Source organism: Cydia splendana, chromosome 11 (assembly GCF_910591565.1).
Source record: "Cydia splendana chromosome 11, ilCydSple1.2, whole genome shotgun sequence".
Lineage (NCBI taxonomy): Eukaryota > Metazoa > Arthropoda > Insecta > Lepidoptera > Tortricidae > Cydia > Cydia splendana.
In genome coordinates, this window is record NC_085970.1 from 20,586,036 (window position 1) to 20,608,182 (window position 22,147).

A 22,147-nucleotide genomic window follows, 5' to 3' on the forward strand; every position below is an offset into this window, starting at 1 on the left:
TTGTTTGCTTGCACGGGACTACAAGAAATGTCCTAATTTGATGTTTTAATTAATATCTCCTGCAGGATGCCCTCCGCGTGGTAATCCGAGTGCAATGTCACTGCCGGATTCTCAGCTAGCTGCTCCTTCAGAAACTTTTTCAGCTCCTTCCGCGCCGCACTCCATTTGTTAATGTCCATGTCGGGGGCGAGCGCCTCAACGCTCGAAATAAAGAGGATGTTATTTTCTGTTCCATCCCCAGCACGTTTGTAGTTATAAGTAATGCCTTCGTTATCGAACCATAATCTAACGCACAATGCTATAGCGTAATCCATTTTATTTTATGTATTAACAGTCTACAAACACATAGAGTTTCTTGGTTATCAGGGGATTTTTCACTTCCATGAACCATATGGCCCCTTCTTTCCATATGGTTGTTGTTTGCTTGCACGGGACTGCAAGAAATGTCCTAATTTGATATTTCACTAATATATCCTGCAGGATCCCCTCCGCGTGGTAATCCGAGTGCAACGTCACTGCCGGATGCTCAGCTAGCTGCTCCTTCAGAACCTTTTTTAGCTCCTTCCGCGCCGCACTCCATTTGTTAATGTCCATGTCGGGGGCGAGCGCCTCGACGCTCGAAATGAAGAGGATGTTATTTTCTGTTCCATCCCCAGCACGTTTGTAGTTATAAGTAATGCCTTCGTTATCGAACCATAATCTAACGCACAATGCAATAGCGTAATCCATTTTATTTTATATGTTTTAATTTAAACGTTCGCAGTGTTTGCTGGTCTATAAAATAATGAAGACAATAAATTGTTAAAACACATCCGTTTCAAATAGAGGAACAAGTGACCCAATTACGCAATTAGATAATAGCGAATAAAATATGCTGTAGTAACTGATAACAGAATAGGTCAAATCACTCCCACGCTATATTTGATTAAAACAAATACACTTGAACGCAACAAAAACAGAGCATCTGGTATGGAAATAAGTATTCGAAGTTAATTATTTTATAATTGTCCGCGAGTACAGGAAAACCACAAAGATATCATAACACGGAACATGTACTGATAACGTATGAGTAAATACCTATAATTAGGGTAGTCGTCTTACATTTACCTTAATAAACGAACAATCTTGTATGGAAACGTATATTCAAAGTGAGCTGTTTCAATTGCCCATGAGTAGAGGTACATCACATGTGATACAGAACATGTACCGATACAAAACAAGCCCAGAAATGGCCCCAAAAGATATTTACCTAAAGTGCGCCAGAACCGCTATATTTACACTACTACCCTGCTGAAGGATTTGGGACTAGGTTGCCGGCTTCGGAGAGAGGGTGAAATCATCTCTCACCTTCTGTACATGGATGACCTCAAATTATTTGCACCAAATAGCCAAGACTTGTTGGAGCTACTGAAAATCACCGAAGTTTTCAGTAGTGCCATCAACATGGAGTTTGGTGTCGATAAATGTGCGGTTATGTATGTACAGCGGGGGAGGGTTGTAAATTCAACAAATTTACAACTCTCTGAGACAATGTCTTTCAGATCTATCTCTGAATCAGAAACCTATAAATACCTTGGTATGTCACAGTCGTTGGGTATTGAGGACGAGGGTATTAGACGGTCGGTGAAGGAGCGCTTTTTCAGTCGTCTCACAAAAGTCCTTAACAGTCTTTTGTCAGGAGGCAATAAAGTGCGCTCCTTCAACGCCTGGGTAATGCCCCTACTCACATACTCCTTTGGCATACTAAGGTGGACTCAGACCGAGCTGGACTCCCTGGATCGGAGGGTCCGGTCACTGCTCACCGCACATCGCATGCTACACCCACGCTCGTCAGTTATGAGATTGTACATCCCACGGAAGTGTGGAGGCCGAGGCTTCCTAAACGCCAAGGATCTCCATAACCGCGAGGTGTACAATCTCAGGAATTATTTCCTTAACAACGAGTGTGGGATGCATCGTGATGTGGTGGCAGTAGACAGGAACCTCACGCCGCTCTCCTTGGCAAACGAGAACTGGCGCAAACCTGTGGTACTAAACTAAGTACTGCGGATCGCAAGGCGGCATGGGAGAGTAAGGTGCTACACGGGCGGTTCTACAAGGCCCTCACGGGACCCGATGTGGACCTGCTCGCGTCGGTGTACTGGTTACGATTCGGGGACCTCTTCGGAGAAACCGAGGGTTTTGCCTGTGCAATTGCGGACGAAGTGATGATGACGAACAACTATCGAAAATATATCCTGAAGGACGGTACGGTCGACATTTGTCGGGCATGCCGCCGTCCCGGAGAGTCGCTCAGGCATACATTTTTTCCGGGTGTTCTCATCTTGCTAACGGCGAGTACTTGCACAGACATAATCTCGTAGCCAGGATTATTCACCAGCAACTTGCTCTTCTATATGGCCTTGTGGACCGCGAAGTACCGTACTACAAGTACTTACCTGCGCCTGTTCTCGAGAATGGTCGTGCCACGCTCTATTGGGATCGATCTATCATCACTGACAGGACTATTGTAGCCAATAAGCCTGACATAGTGATAATAGATCGATCGCAACGTCGGGCTGTGCTCGTTGACATCACCATCCCCCATGATGAGAATCTCGTGAAGGCCGAGAAGGACAAGTCCAGTAAGTACCTAGACTTGGCTCACGAGATAACCGCCATGTGGGATGTTGATTCGACGATCATTGTCCCGATAGTCGTTTCAGTGAACGGTCTAATAGCGAAGAGTCTCGACCAACATCTTGAGAGACTCTCGCCAGGTGGTTGGATCAAGGGTCAGATGCAGAAGGCGGTGATCTTGGACACGGCGCGGATAGTCCGCCGGTTCCTCTCTCTGCGGCCCTAACCACCGGTAGCTTGGGCCTTGCCCCGCTGCTGGCGGCACCCTAGGTTAGGTTTTTTATAATGTGTTTATATGTATTTTTTATCGTTTTGTAAGTGTTTTTATATTTTACTTTTATATTCATATTATAAATAACCTAACTTGAGATGAAAAATAAATAAAGAGAATAATAATAAGCCCGCAGGGCAGCTGGTGGCGAGCTGTTGGGGAGTAACGACCCCACGGACCCGAGTGCTCCCGAGAGTCGGTCAGGGTCTCCGTCTCTGGCGCGTCTTCGTCGGTCGGAGTGGAACCCCAAGGGGACCCGCAGGACTCTCAGCTCTGGCTTGCCTCCACTGGCCGACCAGAGAGGAGTCGCTAGAGCTATATGCTCCAGGGGTGGAAGTGAAAGATGCATAAGACGCGAGTTGGCACAGTGGCTGGTAACAGCCACTGGGTAGAAAGCGGCGCACACCTCTCAACACCCCTGAGCCGCTCACACCGATGTTGCTCCTGGACGTCCTCGCGACGGCAGTTTCAGGGGCCCATCTAGTCAGCGGCAAGTGACCGCCTGCCTTGATAACGTGTTAAACATTGTTATGGCAGGTGTCCGACCTCTTTACAATAGCCCAGTCTCATTGTCCACCCAAACTTCAAGCTATAGACCGGTATACTGTTCACTTTTTCTACAATAGTCCCAATGCCTGCTGAGACCGGTTCATGGGTGTCTATTGTTGCGCCTGTGGACGGGTTCCAGCAGGCATTCTACATGACATTAAAGCTCTCCAAGGGGCCTCTACGTGTTGGATCTATATCCCCACGCAAGCCTATCAAAAGACCGTGATTTATAGGCCCGTGAAATCAAAGGAGATACAAATAATAATAATAAAAGACGTTTATTCAAGAAGTTTGAACATAGGTACATAATAAAAGTACACGATAATGCTTACAAACTAATTGAAATGGAAAGTGGCTCAGCTTATTGTCTGTGCCAAAAGGCTTCGGGGCACAGCGGCCCTAAAGACTCGCAGCAACGGACGCTGTTATTCTGCCACCGCCGTATTTGTATCTAACTAAGGACAGTAGAAACATTTACACTATTTATTACATACAGGACAAGATAGCAAATTAGCAAGATAGCAAATTTCAATAAAAGCCGTGCAGTGATCCCCACACTAGGCTCAGCCTGTATCGTGGGTCGTGGGAATCTTAGAGAAATACCGAATACCTAATGATGTTGCGGCTATTATTTTAACCCTTATCTTGGCAAGGCTCAAAATATATTAAAAGTTTAATATTTTTTGAGTTTTTTGTCACCTATTAACCATACTAGACTATTAAAAACCCAGGAAAAAATCCAGGGTTTTCCAGTTTTGGAAAATCATATGTATCATATTTAATACAATGCCAATCCCTCGACAAACTAGTTGCTTAATTTTAAATAGAAAAAATGTGGATTTAAATCAAAATAAAACATGTAATGCAACAGAAATCATCATTAATTGTTATTAAACCGCAATCTACTTAAAACATACATTGACTATTATACCTATAAAAATAAATTATATCTACGAATACCTGATCACTTGGTGGGAAATAGTTGTCCCGTAGAGATTCGAAAAACACGTTAACAAAAAGTTGTGTAAAATAGGGAAACTATACAAATAATTATAATAGTAAAAAAAACTGTTTTTTTACTTTGGGCGCATTTTGTGCCATACATAAAATTTGCTGTGCTACGGTCTACGGCGTAGCAATAAGGCTACAGCGTCCTAATATACAGATTAAATAATATCCATTACTTAAAAAAAAACAAAGTTCACTTACGAAATAGTATGATAACTAATATGACATATTTGAAACATGTATTTCAACCCCCCACAAGTATAAAAAAAAAACAAAATTAAAATAAATCATGTACACCTATTTTGACGACAACTTGGCAATGTATTAAATGTAATACACATGTACTTTTATGAGTTCTTGGCAATGTATCAAATATGATACGTAACAGTTTTATGTAAATATTTTATGTGTTAAATGTTTTTAAAAACGACCACTATGTAAATCCTAATACACTAACGATAGTAAGTACATTTAAATGTGGATTAATCAAAAATATATACTAATCTAAGAAATAATAAGCGCAAAACTTACAGTACGAAACGAGATCTGTTGTTTCCGGGGCGAAATGTTGATAATTAGTAATTAATTTACAATGACACTTGTGTGTATTATTTTCTGCTACAATAAAGGAGGGTAGATCTACATATTTATAGCAAAATTATTTTGTTAAGTAATAAAGTGGAACTGCTAGATTTTTTAATGTTCCATGTATCACGGGTGTTACAATGCCAAGATAAGGGTCAGAATTAGGGCTTCCAAATACCGGACTTCTTTCAATACCGGTATTAATACCGAAACTGTCTTTATCAATACCGGGATCCCGGGATCCCGGTATTGACTATAAATGGCTTATAAAATTTGAGTTTTTTTTTAAGGCTCACTTTTACACCAGATATGTATGTCCTTAGCTTAAGATATTAAACAATAATCGCCATCTGCAATAATTATGTGAACCCTCCAGGCTGGCAATCATTTTATCCGCCTTGTTGACTTCACAAGTCACATTTTTAGTTCAACCTAATAATCAGCCAATAAATATTCTTTGGCACCAATAATTCGTATGCCATTACAATTAATTTCTTTCTACTTTTTGATAAAATTTTAAGAACTAATTATATTAAGGGGCTACCCGACATTTTTGACAAGTTTTGAATCGAATCTCCTATTTTTTCTAAAAAAAACCACTTTTTTCGTATCTAGTTTGCAGTGAAGAACAATTACATGTACGAAATCTAAATATTTGGGTTCGTATTTGACGTCTCGAGAAACGTGTCCAGGGTTTTCATTTTAAACTAATTAACACAAATGTTATGGCCAGAAAACCAGTTTTTAGCCTAAAATTGTTCAACTTTGATGCCAAATATCTCGAAGGCGATGAACTTTGAAGTAAATATAGGATACTAAACTGCAAAACGTAATTCAAGACCAAAAAAAGTATGAGAATGTTGCCACTGCAATAATTTGTTTGTAAAATAGTAAAATCCTTTTGATAAATAATCACGCTAAGATAATTTATTTATTAGTAATTTTACTCCTGCGATTTAAATAAGTACTTTTATATACTTATTTTTGCATAAATACAAGACGCGCTAGTAAAAAGTGGCAACATTTTCTTACTTTTTTTGGTCTTGAATTACGTTTTGCAGTTTAGTGAGTGAGTGAGTGAATTTGACCATTTTAATAGATTTTAAACGTTATAATAGGCACATTTTCCTTGTTTTTGAAAATACCGGGATCCCGGTATTTCATTAAAAAATACCGGTATTGAAAAATCTGTTTAAACAGACGGGATCCCGGTATTTCGGGATCCCGGGATCCCGGTATTGGAAGCCCTAGTCAGAATATAATTAATATCAAAGCTACTACATTATAAATGAATTCATTGATATTACAAATAAATTATGTTAACTAATTGAATTTTAACTTTAACTCACATTTATAGACGGGCTATCGCGACTTTATTTTATTACCTTTATTTACCGACGTTTCGTCGAATGTGAGTTAATGTGTTCAAAACGCAAAAGTTTAAAATATTATTTAATTTTACTAAAGGTATGTACTTACTATCATTCCCTGCCCTCTGATGGCAAGTATAAGGAAAGAGCAGGAAATTATACTCCATAAAACACGATGAGGCGACATTTTGCAAACTGAATGTACTCTTAATACTTATTTCAAGTGTTTTATAGGCGGATCAAAAGTTATATAATGTAACAAACACATTAGTGAGCGTATCTAAGGCCTGTTACATGTCGATGTTATCAATTTATGGGGTTAAACTGGGGACTTGCGCACATCAAATTTCATTATTTCCAAATATTTACCAAATTTATACGTTACCAGGAATTCAAATAGCTTACTCAAAAAAGGCAATCTAAGTAGGGTTTTATTATAATGTAAAATATTCTCGAATTAAATATTTGTAGTTTAAGGACATGCTATTTAAAGCCAGAGGTAGGCTGTAGCGAGTTTGTGCGGGCAGATATCTTATTATAATTTCGGTAGGTAGGGCTAATGCCTTTGTGCTGTGGTGCGCGTTCTTTTGTCTCTGTACAAAACGGTACCATCAATGCTCGTCTCATTCGGCTTTCGTGTTCGATTTCTTATTTTGTATCATTGTGTTATTCGTCACTCGTTCTTTAACACATTCAACACCAAGAACCCGACTGTCGGGTACACTGTTCGTAGCGACTACGCGCTACATACGACGAAACCGTGGCTACGCGCTACGAGCGTAACCCGTAGCACTTAGTGGTATTGAATGTGTTAATCGTCTTGTTCGCTTGTCGTCATTATCTTCTTTGGTTATATTCTGTAACTTGTATCTATTTAATGTCTTATTCGTTTTTCGTTATAGTATTCCGTCTCATTTGTCTTTTTCGTTTTTATCTCATTTACCTTTTCGTCGAAAAATATTTGGCAAGTTCCGTTCGTAATTAATCTCTTTAGTCTTTGGTCGCGATCAGGGTGCGTAGCCAAGATACCAATCGTTTACACACCGTAGCAAACGAAACGCAACTGTCTCTATTCTCTGTCGCACTAATATGGAAGAGAGATAGAGATTCATAAAAAAAATGTGTTTAGTACGGAATCCTCTGTGTGAAAGTACCAACTCGCGCATGTTTGATTGCCAAGCTTTTTGAGCCAGCATGAATAGCATAGAATGTTAATTGTTGTCCATTGTTGTATATACGGGAAATGTTTCAGTAGATACATAAAAAAGATATTACATCTACTCTTTGTCAACAATAATATACCTAATATCATACGTTTTTTCAAAGTCAAATGGCGTTCTAACAGTTTTATGTTCTGCCGAAAGATGGCAGTAAATTTACAGTGGCTAGATAATTTTGACAATCCGTCTCTATACACTCTATTCTCTTTAGGAGTAATAGAGAAATGCATGTGCGTGTTATATTCTAAATAAATAACATGGCGTCTCACTCGCGGCGGCGACGGCGGTGGAATGCCGTCATACTGCCGCTGCGCTGTCCCTTTTCAACCGCCTCACGAGGCGGAGGGGTCCGCAGGAGGTCATCCTGCCGCTGTCCCTCTTCAACCGCCTCACGAGGCGGAGGGGTCCGCAGGTGGTCATCCTGCCGCTGTCCCTCGCCGTGTGCCTCACGAGGCGGAGGGGCCCGCCCATCCTGTTCGTTGTTATGTTACCTAAAATGAACAAAAATGATGTACAGGCAAATAAATAGCAAGAAGTTCCTTATCATAAGTACTGTAATACTTCGTTTGTGCTGTCGTTAGCTTCCGAGAAAAATAAGCTAACGGTTGCCACTTACCTTCAATATATTGTTGTAACACAGCACCCGCACACGTGTTGCTAGCGTCTGCAAAAAGCGCTATCGGTACTGTGGGAAGTGGGCATGCTAGCGTAGCGGCATTTTGTAAGCTATGCTTACATTGTTCGAATGCTATGTCAGCTTCCTGCGACCACACAATAGGTGTTTTGTCATTTCGTTTTGCCTGATGAATATACCTATGTAATACCTCTTGGTATTGGACAGCATGAGGCATGTGCGGCCTGTAAAAGTTAATCATACCTAAGAATGTTCGCAACTGATTAACGGCCTTGGGTTTGGGATACTCTTTGATAGCTTGAACCTTCTTTTCCAGCGGTTTAAAACCTTCCGTGGATACCTCATAACGTAACCTAGAAACTCTAATTTCTTCTCTTTAAATGTACATTTCTCCAGGTTGATAGTGATACCGAATTCGCGAAGTCTTTTAAACAATTGTTCGAGATGACCGCCATGTTCTTCCTCTGAGAGAGAAGCAACAAGTATGTGATCTAAGTAAGTAACAATACACAAAATCAAAGTCTCTTAAAACGGTATTGTTCATGAACCGCTGGAAGGTCTGGCAAGCATTTCTCAGGCCGAAACTCATCCTAGGGAACTCATACAAACCAAATGGAGTGGTCAGGCCGCGTAGCCAAGATGCGAATCGCTTACGCTCCGTAGCGATCGAAACGCAACTGTCACTGTCACTAATATGGAAGAGTGATAGAGAGACATAATGCTTTTCGCTGTCGAAGCGATAGCTATTGTAACCTTGGCTAGGCCGGCAGGGCTGTCTTCTCTACGTCATCAGGGTGTATCATGATATTATGATAATATATACTCTAGACTCTACGCATGTCTATACAAGAAAATATGGACTTACCTGCCAACAAATAGGTGAAGTCATGTATCTGGGCTATGGAATAGCGATCTGGCTTCGTGACTGCATTGAGAGCTCTATAATCCCCACATGGACAGATCTCTCCATCTTTTTTAGGAACTATATGTAAAGGACTAGACCACGGACTCTTTTAGATGGCCTACAAATACCCATCTCTTGCATTGTAATTTGTATGTCGGTTTGGAATTCTTTCTTTATTTTATCTTTTAAAGCACCACAATATACTGGATTTCCCTATCCTAATGAATCCATTTTATTTGTATTCGAAATAATTTTAGCCGCAGGGATCCATAGAGTGTCCTTGTCGTCTTCTAAGCTCATGAATTGCTTCAGATATGGTATTTAATGTGCTAATGTATTCAATCAATAACTGCATTTCTATCTCCTTTAAGACAGACAATGCTAGTTTTCTCAGCGCTTCATTTATGGTTATTTAAACTTTTAAATCAGTTAAGCAATTGTAGTATGAATTCAATCAAGTTGGACAGAGGCTTTTTGGAGATTTACAAGTGGCTTTTAAGTTATTTTCAGAAGCTTTTAGAGACCTAGCACATAAATTCCAAATTTGCCGTTAGGTACCTAGAGTTAGTAGACCAAGAAAAGTCTGTAACGATTTTGATAGCACACACAGGACAAGTGTTATTTTAAACTTCAAACTTTTATGAAATTATGACGTGTAAATAACACTTGCACTGCGTGTGCTATCAAAATCGTTGCAGACTTGTCTTGGTCTAACTTTAATAGTTTATCTCCGCCTTTAATAGCAATTTTACATTTCGCTCGGCATTGTAACAAACATGGTTAACCAATAATTAACTTGGCACTTAATAATAATATATTTGCCATCATAAAAATGTTATGAATAGATTGCACGCGTAGGTATTTGTGCACGTGATAAACGCTATAGGCCCATGCGTGCACATACCTGACCAACGACAATACATCAAAACAAATACAATACCTACTTAAATTATAATACACACATCAAAACCGAGGAATCCGTATAAATATCTGGCTGGTGGCTAAAAAATAACTGCATTCCCGTTGCCAGGGAGGTTTTGGGATTATGTATACTGAGCAACTTTTACTATGGGACCAACCCCGAAATTAATGACGAAAAAATAAAATTTGGCGATTTCATACATTTTGGCTGGCCAATTTTCTATGGGAGGGTAAATTTTTTTTTCGCGATTTCGTGGCTGGTCCCATAGAAAAAGTTGGTTAGTATAATCCCAAAACCTCCCTGGCATGGCAACGAGAATGCAGTTATATTTTGGACACCCTGTACACATAGATCTTTTTGTAAAGATGTGGCTATCTCACTGATAAAGCGTTGGATCTCTGCTTTGAGCTCAGGAATTGTTTCTGGTTTATTCACACAAAGAAAGAAATCGCATGGCGTTAAATCGCATGATCTTGGCGGCCAGTTGACATCCGAATTTCGTGAGGTGGTTCGGTCTGGAAATCGTTGCTGCATAAATCGATTGTTTCATGGGCGTTTTCACAATGATAACACGTTCTTCTTTTGTGTAAGGTCCTGAAATAAAAGAGAGAGAAGAGTCTTAGAATGTATTGGATCCCATACATTTCACGACTCTTCTCTTTCCGCACAGACTCTAACTGTATCACCATTTGTAGACTGTCTCGTCCAAATGAGGTTCGCAATTTGTCAATTAACTGTGTTAACGATGGTAGGTAATGTGTGGCATGTATCAAATGTTTCGTAATTGCTGAGAAATCAACATTATCAACAAAGACATGATCGCCTCGGTGTTTATCTGTTTGTTACAATAGTTTACCATTTTTTGACGCAGAACCCTATAAATCGATAAAATCTACAGGTTAAAATCTACACGAGAGACCAGTGTTATTTGTATTGTCACGTGTTTTCTTTCAGATATATTCACATTAGATCACGTTATAGCTTCATTCGCCATTCGCATTTTGTCTGCAGAATGCTCTGTCGTCTTGCAATATTCGGCATAATTTTCTGTTTTCTTCAAATACCCGGGATATTAGGACAACTTGTGTTAGTGAGTATTAAAAAGTCGATAAAATGGGTCCATATTGGGTTGCATACAAGTTTAGGTCATATCTTTGATGCGCATAACAACTTGTGTCATAATCATCATTGCGCATACAATTGAAAAGTCATATTATATTGTGTCATACATTTTTAGCCATAATATTTGATGACATACTCAGCACTTATCATAATTTTTTTGTGCATATAGGTTTTGATTATAATGAATCAAATGTCATACCATAGCTAAAAGCATATTTATCGATATTTATAAGGTTTTTACGTATAACGTTTTGTAGCATAATAATTTTCAACCATAATTTTTATGGGCTTTGCCTGAAATAAATGATTTTTATTATTATTTCCTTTATTCAATTAGGGTCTTGGGTTAGGATTTTACAATGTGAGTATAAAAGTAAAATATAAAAACACATAAAAAACAATAAAAAATACATATAAACACATTATAAAAAACCTAACCTAGGGTGCCGCCAGCAGCGGGGCAGGGCCCAAGCTACCGGTGGTCAGGGCCGCAGAGAGAGGAACCGGCGGACTATCCGCGCCGTGTCCAAGATCACCGCCTTCTGCATCTGACCCTTGATCCAACCACCTAGCGAGAGTCTCTCAAGATGAAGGGTCGAGACTCTTCGCTATTAGACCGTTCACTGAAACGACTATCGGGACAATTATCGTCGAATTAACATCCCACATGGCGGTTATCTCGTGAGCCAAGTCTAGGTACTTACTGGACTTGTCCTTCTCGGCTTTCACGAGATTCTCATCATGGGGGATGGTGATGTCAACGAGCACGGCCCGACGTTGCGATCGATCTCTTATCACGATGTCAGGCTTATTAGCTACAATAGTCCTGTCAGTGATGATAGATCGATCCCAATAGAGCGTGGCACGACCATTCTCGAGAACAGGCGCAGGTAAGTACTTGTAGTACGGTACTTCGCGGTCCACAAGGCCGTATAGAAGAGCAAAAGTTGCTGGTGAATAATCCTGGCTACGAGATTATGTCTGTGCAAGTACTCGCCGTTAGCAAGATGAGAACAACCGGAAATTATATGCCTGAGTGACTCTCCGGGACGGCGGCATGCCCGACAAATGTCGACCGTACCATCCTTCAGGATATATTTCCGATAGTTGTTCGTCATCATCACTTCGTCCGCAATTGCACAGGCAAAACCCTCGGTTTCTCCGAAGAGGTCCCCGAATCATAACCAGTTCACCGACGCGAGCAGGTCTACGTCGGGTCCCGTGAGGGCCTTGTAGAACCGCCCGTGTAGCACCTTACTCTCCCATGCCGCCTTGCGATCCGCGTACTTAGTACCACAGGTTTGCGCCAGTTCTCGTTTGCCAAGGAGAGCGGCGTTAGGTTCCTATCTACTGCCACCACATCACGATGCATCCCACACTCGTTGTTAAGGAAATAATTCCTGAGATTGTACACCTCGCGGTTGTGGAGATCCTTGGCATTTAGGAAGCCTCGGCCTCCACACTTCCGTGGGATGTACAATCTCATAACTGACGAGCGTGGGTGTAGCATGCAATGTGTGGTGAGCAGTGATCGGACCCTCCGATCCAGGGCGTCCAGCTCGGTCTGAGTCCACCTTAGTATGCCAAAGGAGTATGTCAGTAGGGGCATTACCCAGGCGTTGAAGGCGCGCACTTTGTTGCCTCCTGACAAAAGACTGTTTAGGACTTTTGTGAGCCGACTGAAAAAGCGCTCCTTCACCGACCGTCTAATACCCTCATCCTCAATACCCAACGACTGTGACATACCAAGGTATTTATAGGTTTCTGATTCAGAGATAGATCTGAAAGACATTGTCTCAGAGAGTTGTAAATTTGTTGAATTTACAACCCTCCCCCGCTGTACATGCATAACCGCACATTTATCGACACCAAATTCCATGTTGATGGCATTACTGAAGACTTCGGTGGTTTTCAGTAGCTCCAACAAGTCTTGGCTATTTGGTGCAAATAATTTGAGGTCATCCATGTACAGGAGGTGAGAAATGACTTCACCCTCTCTCTGAAGCCGGCAACCTAGTCCCAAATCCTTCAGCAGGGTGCTGAGGGGATTCAGAGCTAGGCAGAACCACAGGGGACTCAGACTGTCGCCCTGAAAGATTCAGAGCTCAATCCTTATAATTATTATTATTATTTTTTATTTATTTTTCATCTCAAGTTAGGTTATTTATAATATGAATATAAAAGTAAAATATAAAAACACTTACAAAACGATAAAAAATACATATAAACACATTATAAAAAACCTAACCTAGGGTGCCGCCAGCAGCGGGGCAAGGCCCAAGCTACCGGTGGTCAGGGCCGCAGAGAGAGGACCCGGCGGACTATCCGCGCCGTGTCCAAGATCACCGCCTTCTGCATCTGACCCTTGATCCAACCACCTAGCGAGAGTCTCTCAAGATGTTGGTCGAGACTCTTCGCTATTAGACCGTCCTAATTATTATTATTCTCTTTATTCATTTCTCATCTTAAGTTAGGTTATTTTATAATATGAATATAAAAGTAAAATATAAAAACACTTACAAAACCATAAAAATTAATATAAACACATTATAAAAAACCTAACCTAGGGTGCCGCCAGCAGCGGGGCAAGGCCCAAGCTACCGGTGGTCAGGGCTGCAGAGAGAGGAACCGGCGGACTATCCGCGCCGTGTCCAAGATCACCGCCTTCTGCATCTGACCCTTGATCCAACCACCTAGCGAGAGTCTCTCAAGGTGTTGGTCGAGACTCTTCGCTATTAGACCGTTTACTGAAACGACTATCGGGACAATGATCGTCGAATCAACATCCCACATGGCGGTTATCTCGTGAGCCAAGTCTAGGTACTTACTGGACTTGTCCTTCTCGGCCTTCACGAGATTCTCATCATGGGGGATGGTGATGTCAACGAGCACGGCCCGACGTTGCGATCGATCTATTATCACAATATCAGGCTTATTGGCTACAATAGTCCTGTCAGTGATGATAGATCGATCCCAATAGAGCGTGGCACGACCATTCTCGAGAACAGGCGCAGGTAAGTACTTGTAGTACGGTACTTCGCGGTCCACAAGGTCATATAGAAGAGCAAGTTGCTGGTGAATAATCCTGGCTACGAGATTATGTCTGTGCAAGTACTCGCCGTTAGCAAGATGAGAGCAACCGGAAATGATATGCCTGAGTGACTCTCCGGGACGGCGGCATGCCCGACAGATGTCGACCGTACCGTCCTTCAGGATATATTTCCGATAGTTGTTCGTCATCATCACTTCGTCCGCAATTGCACAGGCAAAACCCTCGGTTTCTCCGAAGAGGTCCCCGAATCGTAACCAGTTCACCGACGCGAGCAGGTCCACATCGGGTCCCGTGAGGGCCTTGTAGAACTGCCCGTGTAGCACCTTACTCTCCCATGCCGCCTTGCGATCCGCAGTACTTAGTACCACAGGTTTGCGCCAGTTCTCGTTTGCCAAGGAAAGCGGCGTGAGGTTCCTATCTACTGCCACCACATCACGATGCATCCCACACTCGTTGTTAAGGAAATAGTTCCTGAGATTGTACACCTCGTGGTTGTGGAGATCCTTGGCGTTTAGGAAGCCTCGGCCTCCACACTTCCGTGGGATGTACAATCTCATAACTGACGAGCGTGGGTGTAGCATGCGATGTGCGGTGAGCAGTGATCGGACCCTCCGATCCAGGGCGTCCAGCTCGGTCTGAGTCCACCTTAGTATGCCAAAGGAGTATGTGAGTAGGGGCATTACCCAGGCGTTGAAGGCGCGCACTTTGTTGCCTCCTGACAAAAGACTGTTAAGGACTTTTGTGAGCCGACTGAAAAAGCGCTCCTTCACCGACCGTCTAATACCCTCGTCCTCAATACCCAACGACTGTGACATACCAAGGTATTTATAGGTTTCTGATTCAGAGATAGATCTGAAAGACATTGTCTCAGAAAGTTGTAAATTTGTTGAATTTACAACCCTCCCCCGCTGTACATGCATAACCGCACATTTATCGACACCAAACTCCATGTGGATGGCACTGCTGAAGACTTCGGTGGTTTTCAGTAGCTCCAACAAGTCTTGGCTATTTGGTGCAAATAATTTGAGGTCATCCATGTACAGAAGGTGAGAAATGACTTCACCCTCTCTCCGAAGCCGGCAACCTAGTCCCAAATCCTTCAGCAGGGTGCTGAAGGGATTCAAAGCTAGGCAGAACCACAGGGGACTCAGACTGTCGCCCTGAAAGATTCCTCGCTCAATCCTTATAAAATCCTGCGGGCCAGAGCGGTCACCCCCGCCTCCTGGTTGACGAAGGACTGTGGTCCACTGTCTCATACACGCGCTTAGGAAGGCTCTCAAAGCTGCATCAACTTTATACAACTCTAAGACCCTCCCCAACCATGAATGAGGCACCGAATCATAGGCCTTCTTGTAGTCAATCCAAGCGGCTGAGAGGGCACGCTTGTTCCGCCGGATTTGTTGGCAAATGGTCATGTCTATGAGGAGGAGCTCTTTAGTACCACGGGACCCAACCCTACATCCATTTTGAGCGGAAGCCAGAATATTGTTTGCGACAATGTGCGCGTTGATTTTTGCTCTCAAAATGGATGTAAGGAGCTTGTAGAGTGTAGGCAAGCATGTGATGGGTCTGTAGTTCTTCGCTTCCGTGGTACTACCGGACTTATAGAGCAGGAAGGTGACACCAGTTGTTAAGGAAGGTGGGAGAGAACCAAGCTCGAGGGCTTGTTGAAATTGTACTGCCAAGCGCGAGTGAGAGCATCGGAACCACTTTAGCCAGAAGTTGTGCAATCCATCCGGCCCAGGACTTTTCCAGTTCTGGGCCGTGCGGATGGCACAACTGACGTCATCGGGGCTGATGGTGACTGCCCCCATAGGTTCGATGGACTCGCACTCACGCTCGACAACACTCATCCAACCCCCCTCGGTGTGTCCGACAGGCACCGACCAGATGCTACGCCAGAAGTCGGTCATGGCAGTAGCATCCGGCGGCTGCGTGTCGGGCGCACGAAGGTTGGCTTCCTCCCACTTTCGGTACACCTTCCTTTGGTCACTTTGAAAAAGGCGATTCTGCTGAAATCGATCCACACGCTCTCTGTAGCGGCGAATACGGTTTGCCCATGCATAGACTTTCTGCTTTAGAAAGTCGATGCGCTCTGTGACATTGGCCATGTAGTCACGGGGCCTGATATCCGTCCCCGCGAACGCCTGGTTCACAAAGTGCATTACTCGGGGGCGATTGTTGCCCCCCCTGAAGCAGATTAGTTTTGCGATGAGAGTCCTAAACGAGCCGATACGTCGCTCGATCCGCGCTTGCCATGCAGGGACACCTCCGACGGTCCTAGGTGCACGTTCAGTGTCCGGGAACTTGACGCGAGCAACACGGCACGCCGCGATGGCTCCGCAGTACATGATCGAGTGCGTATCATCTAAATCTTTACTAGTCCGCAAATGTGGTTCTAGTAAAGCGTTTAGGGCTCCCATTAGCGCTAGATTGCGTCTATTCATAGGCAGACGTGGTAATCGGGGCCTAGAGTTGGTTGTGACGCGATACTGCGTAATCGCCTCTTCCAAAGTCCTCCTCAGTTGCTCATTAGCAGTTATATTCACATTCTGACTCGCGAAGTCCCCCTCGTCGGTATAGAAATCAACCCGCGGCGCCCCCGGTGCCAGGTCGGGTGCGGGCACCGGATCCGGCGACGTGGCGGGCAGATCTCGCACCGAGGTGGAGTCCGCGCGAGCAGAGAGAGCCTCCTGGCGAAGCCGATCAAGTGTCGCGTCATCCAAGCGTTTTAGCCGCTGAATGACGCGCACCTGATCCGATAATCGCTGCTCCGACACGTTGATGGTAGGTTCAAGAGCCTGAAACAGAGGCAGTATTCTCGAACGATAGGCGGATAGCTGTGTTCCCCCCTCTGTAGCCCCATAATAGGCGCGCATGACATTCTCGTTCATGTTTCGAGTCCATCTCATGCGTCGCACTATACCACCGGCAGCGGGAGCCGTGGGCGGGGCAGGATGTCCCGCAGGCCCCAAGCGTGCCGGCAGCGGTGGCCGCCCTCGTCGCGCAGGTGGTCGTGGCGGCGGTGGCGGCGGCCCGCTCTCGTCACTGGACCCGTCTGTGTCAGGCGCCGTTGCGAACTCGTCGCCTGACGACGTTGTGGACGAGGAACTGGGCGGAGCGGGCGGGGGTGGTGGTCGTGCGTTGTTGGTCAACTCCGCTGCTCGTCTTTGACTTCTCGTAATCATTCTTTTGACACGTTATTTATCGTTTTGCCGTAATCTTGTGTTGACCGTTTTGTCAAACAAATGTCATAGGTATCCGTGGCGTGTGTATGGAATTTGAGTCACACGTATTATAGTATTTATAGTCGATATTTTACGTTTCCACATATTTAGCCAGGTCAAGGGTTCATTTGATGGCAAAATACACAATAGATTTAACAATAAAAACGTATAAAAATATAATTATAGCAAATAAGATTTACGAGACGTCTGTCATTGTCAGAGCGGTTTTTTATTATTATTATAATGGTTTACATAAATAATTTTAAAAACTAATTTTAGCCTCTCAACAACTCCTCGAAAAAAACCTTTTCCCTAATCTCCGTCCAAACACTTAATTCGACGGAGCCCCGCTCACGCGGGGCTCCTATTTCTGCGTAGTTTGCCCTTCGGGCATCTAAAGCAACCTAACGAACCTAACCTACCTATTATGATTAGTTTATTTTATGACCACTAAATATATGACTTAATTTTTTAATTTATGTCTATATTAATACTATGCACTGCAATACTTCGAACGAAAAACAATTATGGATATCAAGCAGATGACTTAAAATTTTATGCGAATTAAAATAATGACTACAAAAATTATGACATAACTAATTTATGACAAAAACCCAGTTATGCTCAGGAATAATTCTGACTAAAGATTTTTATGACTTAAAATTTTATACATAAGGTGTTATGACAATTAAAAATATGACAAAAGTTGTTATGCGACCAGAGGGAGTCCCCTTACAACCTTATAACCATTCAAAGTATAAAAAAGTTTTAGGTAATCGGATGCCAAGAAATCTAACCCGGTCAAATCTGATTAAAAAAATATTTTTTACGAAAAATAGGTATGATGAAATTATTCGACACATGAGAAGATCCTAAATTACTTAGACGCCGATATTTTTGACCTAGAGTAAATCGGAAAAATCGATGATCTATTTGGTTTGCAGGGCCCGGGCACTTGGACGATAGTGAACGTCCAGCAATGCGAGAATGGTGAGAAGTACCCGGCGAAGATGCATATCCGAAAGTTCAAACTGAATCGCACGCACGACGCTTTCGACGTGGATACTTATTTTGGTCCGGACGTTGACGAAACTTTTGGCGTTAGTAGTAAAGTAAACGTACTAGTGCTCGACATGCTAATGTCCAATAGATCCCTGCTGACAACTTTATGACAATGACTTAAGTTTCAAGATGACATGTACTGGGACCGCGTCGAGTACCAGTACGTTTACCTTATTTCACACTCTCTAATTAAGTAAACCTATTACAAAAGAAGTTATGAGTGATTAGATGGCACACTTAAGCTACCGCTGGGGTCTATTTAAAATATTCAGAATGTAACAAAAATAGTGGGGATCCATTTAAGGGCATATTCGGTATCGTGTTTTGATTAGGAAAAAACCGGCCAAGTGGGAGTCGGACTCGCGTTCCAAGGGTTCCGTACATTACACAATTTTTTAACAATGTATTTTTTAGGGTTCCGTACCCAAAGGGTAAAACGGGACCCTATTACTAAGACTTCGCTGTCCGTCCGTCCGTCCGTCCGTCCGTCTGTCTGTCACCAGGCTGTATCTCACGAACCGTTGACAGTTGAAATTTTCACAGATGATGTATTTCTGTTGCCGCTATAACAACAAATACTAAAAACAGAATAAAATAAAGATTTAAATGGGGCTCCCATACAACAAACGTGATTTTTGACCAAAGTTAAGCAACGTCGGGAGTGGTCAGTACTTGGATGGGTGACCGTTTTTTTTTTGTTTTTTTTTGCATTATGGTACGGAACCCTCCGTGAGCGAGTCCGACTCGCACTTGCCCGGTTTTTTATGTGAAACTTGGTTGAAATGTCTTTAAAAATCCGTAGGGGTCAGATCAAAAACTTAGTAATTAAGTCCGACTGACGCTTGACTGCACGTTTCTAATAGGTTTTCCTGTTATCTATAGGTAAAGAAAAGGTATTTAGTGTATTTTTTCAAAATTATAGACCCCGTAGTTTCGGAATTTCTAAACTATTCATTTTAAAATTACAAAACAAATATATTTATATAAAATAATTCTCACAATCAGCTCTTTCATTTGATATGTAACACGATATAGTTTGAAAAAAAATATTTTTTATTTTTCTCATTTACCATTTTATCACTCTTAAAATTAATTGGTTTACGTTACATGTCCGTCTTTGGGTCACAAACTTACACAGTCTAGTAGTTTCGAATAAAATAATCTATGACAGACAGACAGACAGACAGACGCACGAGTGATCCTATAAGTGTTCCGTTTTTTTATTTTTGAGGTATGGAACCCTATAAAAGGAGAAGAAAACATTTTTAGTACCGACATTGTTGTACCTTTTGATTGAGAACGTCGCGTATTTATTATGAATCTGTTTGCTTCGCTCGTCGTCGTTTCGTTTCCTGAAAGTTTTATGATAAACGATTGAAAGAAAACTTTTGTTTATTTTCTAGATTCGTTTAGTACTTTACAAGAAGGTGGACGGAGGATTCAAACTTTTCATGACTCTGGCCGATGATAATTTGCCACGTTTCTGTAAAGCACACTCCGCAAAAAATATAAAATATGGGCTCGAGTTAGCTGGGATTGACCCGCCAGACTTTCCTGTTCCTAGAGTAAGTGTGTATATATTCCTCTAGAGTCTAGTCCATATGTGATCTTAAAAATAAAAGAATGCCACTTAAAACCTGATGATAAATTAAATAAAATTTGTTTTCACTGTACGTAATTCTTCGCAGTCCCCATTTTATTTGTCAAGTCAATCGGACGAGAGAAGAATATGGTCTTTCTTTGCGGTTCATAACTTCCTAACATATTTTTTTTACACATTCGCTGGCTGGACGTCGTGTTAGCCGACATGGAAGAGAACAATCTCACACATGAGGATGCTGAAGACCGGGCAAAGTGGAGAAGATTGAGTAGGAAAACGCTAGGTTGAAGAAGAACAGAAGACAATCATTGATCACAAATTAAAATCGTTTTTGTTTGCAGGGCGAATTGCACATAAGAGACTTCGTTATAAATGTAGATGAACTGGCTCAAGAAGGCATGTATGGCGACTTCCTGGGATACGGTTATATAATAAAAGATCTGCGAGATGTCGCTTGCATGAAGGTTTATTACAAATACGAACCGAACGACGATAAAGGGCCAGTTGGTCAGTGGTTCAAAAACAGTAAGTCTTAACAGCGAGGGGGAGGGGACTACCCATATAACCATTCCAGTCGCAGAATCACAAAGTGGTAACTAAATGTCAGATGTGTCGTAACAGAGTCCACACAATGTGTCTAGAATTGTTTCGAAACAAAGTGTCGTCGCCGTGTCTACACTTTTCCGTAACAAGGTGTCGACACATTTGTGTGCACTTTGCGTGCGGTTTGCGACTAAATCTGACAGCAAATTTGTGACAGCAAATGTCAATATAAAATACCTCTTGAAAACCAAGGTTTGTCAAACTACTATTAGTGTCTCGTGTGCTCGTAATTCTAGTAAGTCATCATGGGCAATGCAAATGATAATAATCGACCGAAACCATATAAACACCCAACACCCGTCAACCTTTTACAGAAAAGTTTTTAAAGAAATTCAATAAGCTACTTAGGTCAGGCAACGAATGCTCCAAAGGAGTAGAGGGAAATGCTCGGAACACAATTTTTGACTCCGTAACTCGGTTTGACAAGTTAGGAGGTGAACATATCAATAGTCCCCGGCCGTAGCCCTTGAGCGGGGGGGGAGAGAGGGGGCTTTGAAGGTCCCATTTTCCGGTTTTTCGATTATATCTCGGAAACTATGCATCTCAGCGACATGGCCACTTATACAAAATGAAAGTTAATTTAATTTGTTACAAGTTTATTCGGTCAATTTTTTCGATATGTTGAATAGTTTTTGAGATATCCGCTCTTGAAAGTTTATTTAGGGCTCTCAATTTTATCTTGATATATCTATATCAGTGAAGGTGCTAGGCCGTGTTTGGTATCGTTTTCGTATAAATCTGGGGTGCTGAATCCATTTAAGATATCACATTGACACCATTCCACAAAATAAAAATAAATCTTTTTAGGGTTCCGTACCTCAAAAGGAAAAAACGGAACCCTTATAGGATCACTCGTGCGTCTGTATGTATGTCCGTCTGAATACACAAAATAGTTCTTTACCTATAGATGACAGGAAAACCTATTAGAAATGTGCAGTCAAGCGCGAGTCGGACTTAATGTACGGAACCCTTAATACGCGAGTCCGACTCGCACTTGGCCGGTTTTTTTGAAACTCTTCTTGACGCTTAACCGCTGAACCGATTTCGTTGAAATTTGGTATAAAAATAGTTTGCGTCCCGGAACAGGACATAGGATAGATCTTATAACCAAAATCATCTTTTGAAGGTGTGAAAAGTGGCGTGGAAATTTGTACGGGAAATCAATAACCGCTGAACCGATTTATATGAAATTTGGGATGGTCTACATCTTTGATTTAGTTAAAAATGATGAAAAAACATGACTTCAAACCTAAACTTAAACAGTATTAACTTCAAGAAGTCAATTCTGAATTCCCCCCTACACCTCATTTCACACCTTTAAAGGATGATTTTTGAGATAACTTATTATATCCTGTCTCGGGACTCAAAATATATGTGTACCAAATTTAAATTAAAACTG

At 42.2% G+C, this 22,147-nt stretch overlaps 2 protein-coding genes across 3 annotated transcripts in view; one reads left to right on the forward strand and one right to left on the reverse strand.

Annotated features, from left to right (window-relative positions):
* Positions 1–22,147, reverse strand: part of LOC134794943 (uncharacterized) — a 67,604-nt gene that overhangs the window by 17,167 nt on the left and 28,290 nt on the right. Inside the window, exon 1 of one of the 2 annotated variants that reach the window (XM_063766812.1) lies at positions 6,512–6,614. The exons of the other annotated variant lie outside the window; for it this stretch is intronic. Coding sequence (XP_063622882.1) covers positions 6,512–6,589 — 78 coding nt within the window. The 5' untranslated portion in view covers positions 6,590–6,614. Of the gene's footprint in view, positions 1–6,511; positions 6,615–22,147 lie in introns of those variants that run through there. 2 annotated transcript variants of the gene reach the window in all.
* Positions 11,043–20,695, forward strand: LOC134794940 (uncharacterized). The gene is made up of 4 exons (XM_063766809.1): positions 11,043–11,172; positions 18,428–18,583; positions 19,949–20,110; positions 20,487–20,695. The coding sequence occupies exons 1-4, from the start codon at positions 11,095–11,097 to the stop codon at positions 20,679–20,681; spliced, it is 591 nt and encodes a 196-aa protein (XP_063622879.1). The 5' UTR covers positions 11,043–11,094; the 3' UTR covers positions 20,682–20,695.

What these genes read in the sequence shown, in the direction of transcription:
- LOC134794940 (XM_063766809.1), top strand. Translation starts at nt 11,095, where the DNA reads ATGCTCTGTCGTCTTGCAATATTCGGCATAATTTTCTGTTTTCTTCAA. An exon ending in ACGTTGACGAAACTTTTGGC is followed by an intron (nt 18,584 to 19,948) that starts GTTAGTAGTAAA and finishes TTTATTTTCTAG; the next exon opens with ATTCGTTTAGTACTTTACAA. An exon ending in CAGACTTTCCTGTTCCTAGA is followed by an intron (nt 20,111 to 20,486) that starts GTAAGTGTGTAT and finishes TTTTGTTTGCAG; the next exon opens with GGCGAATTGCACATAAGAGA.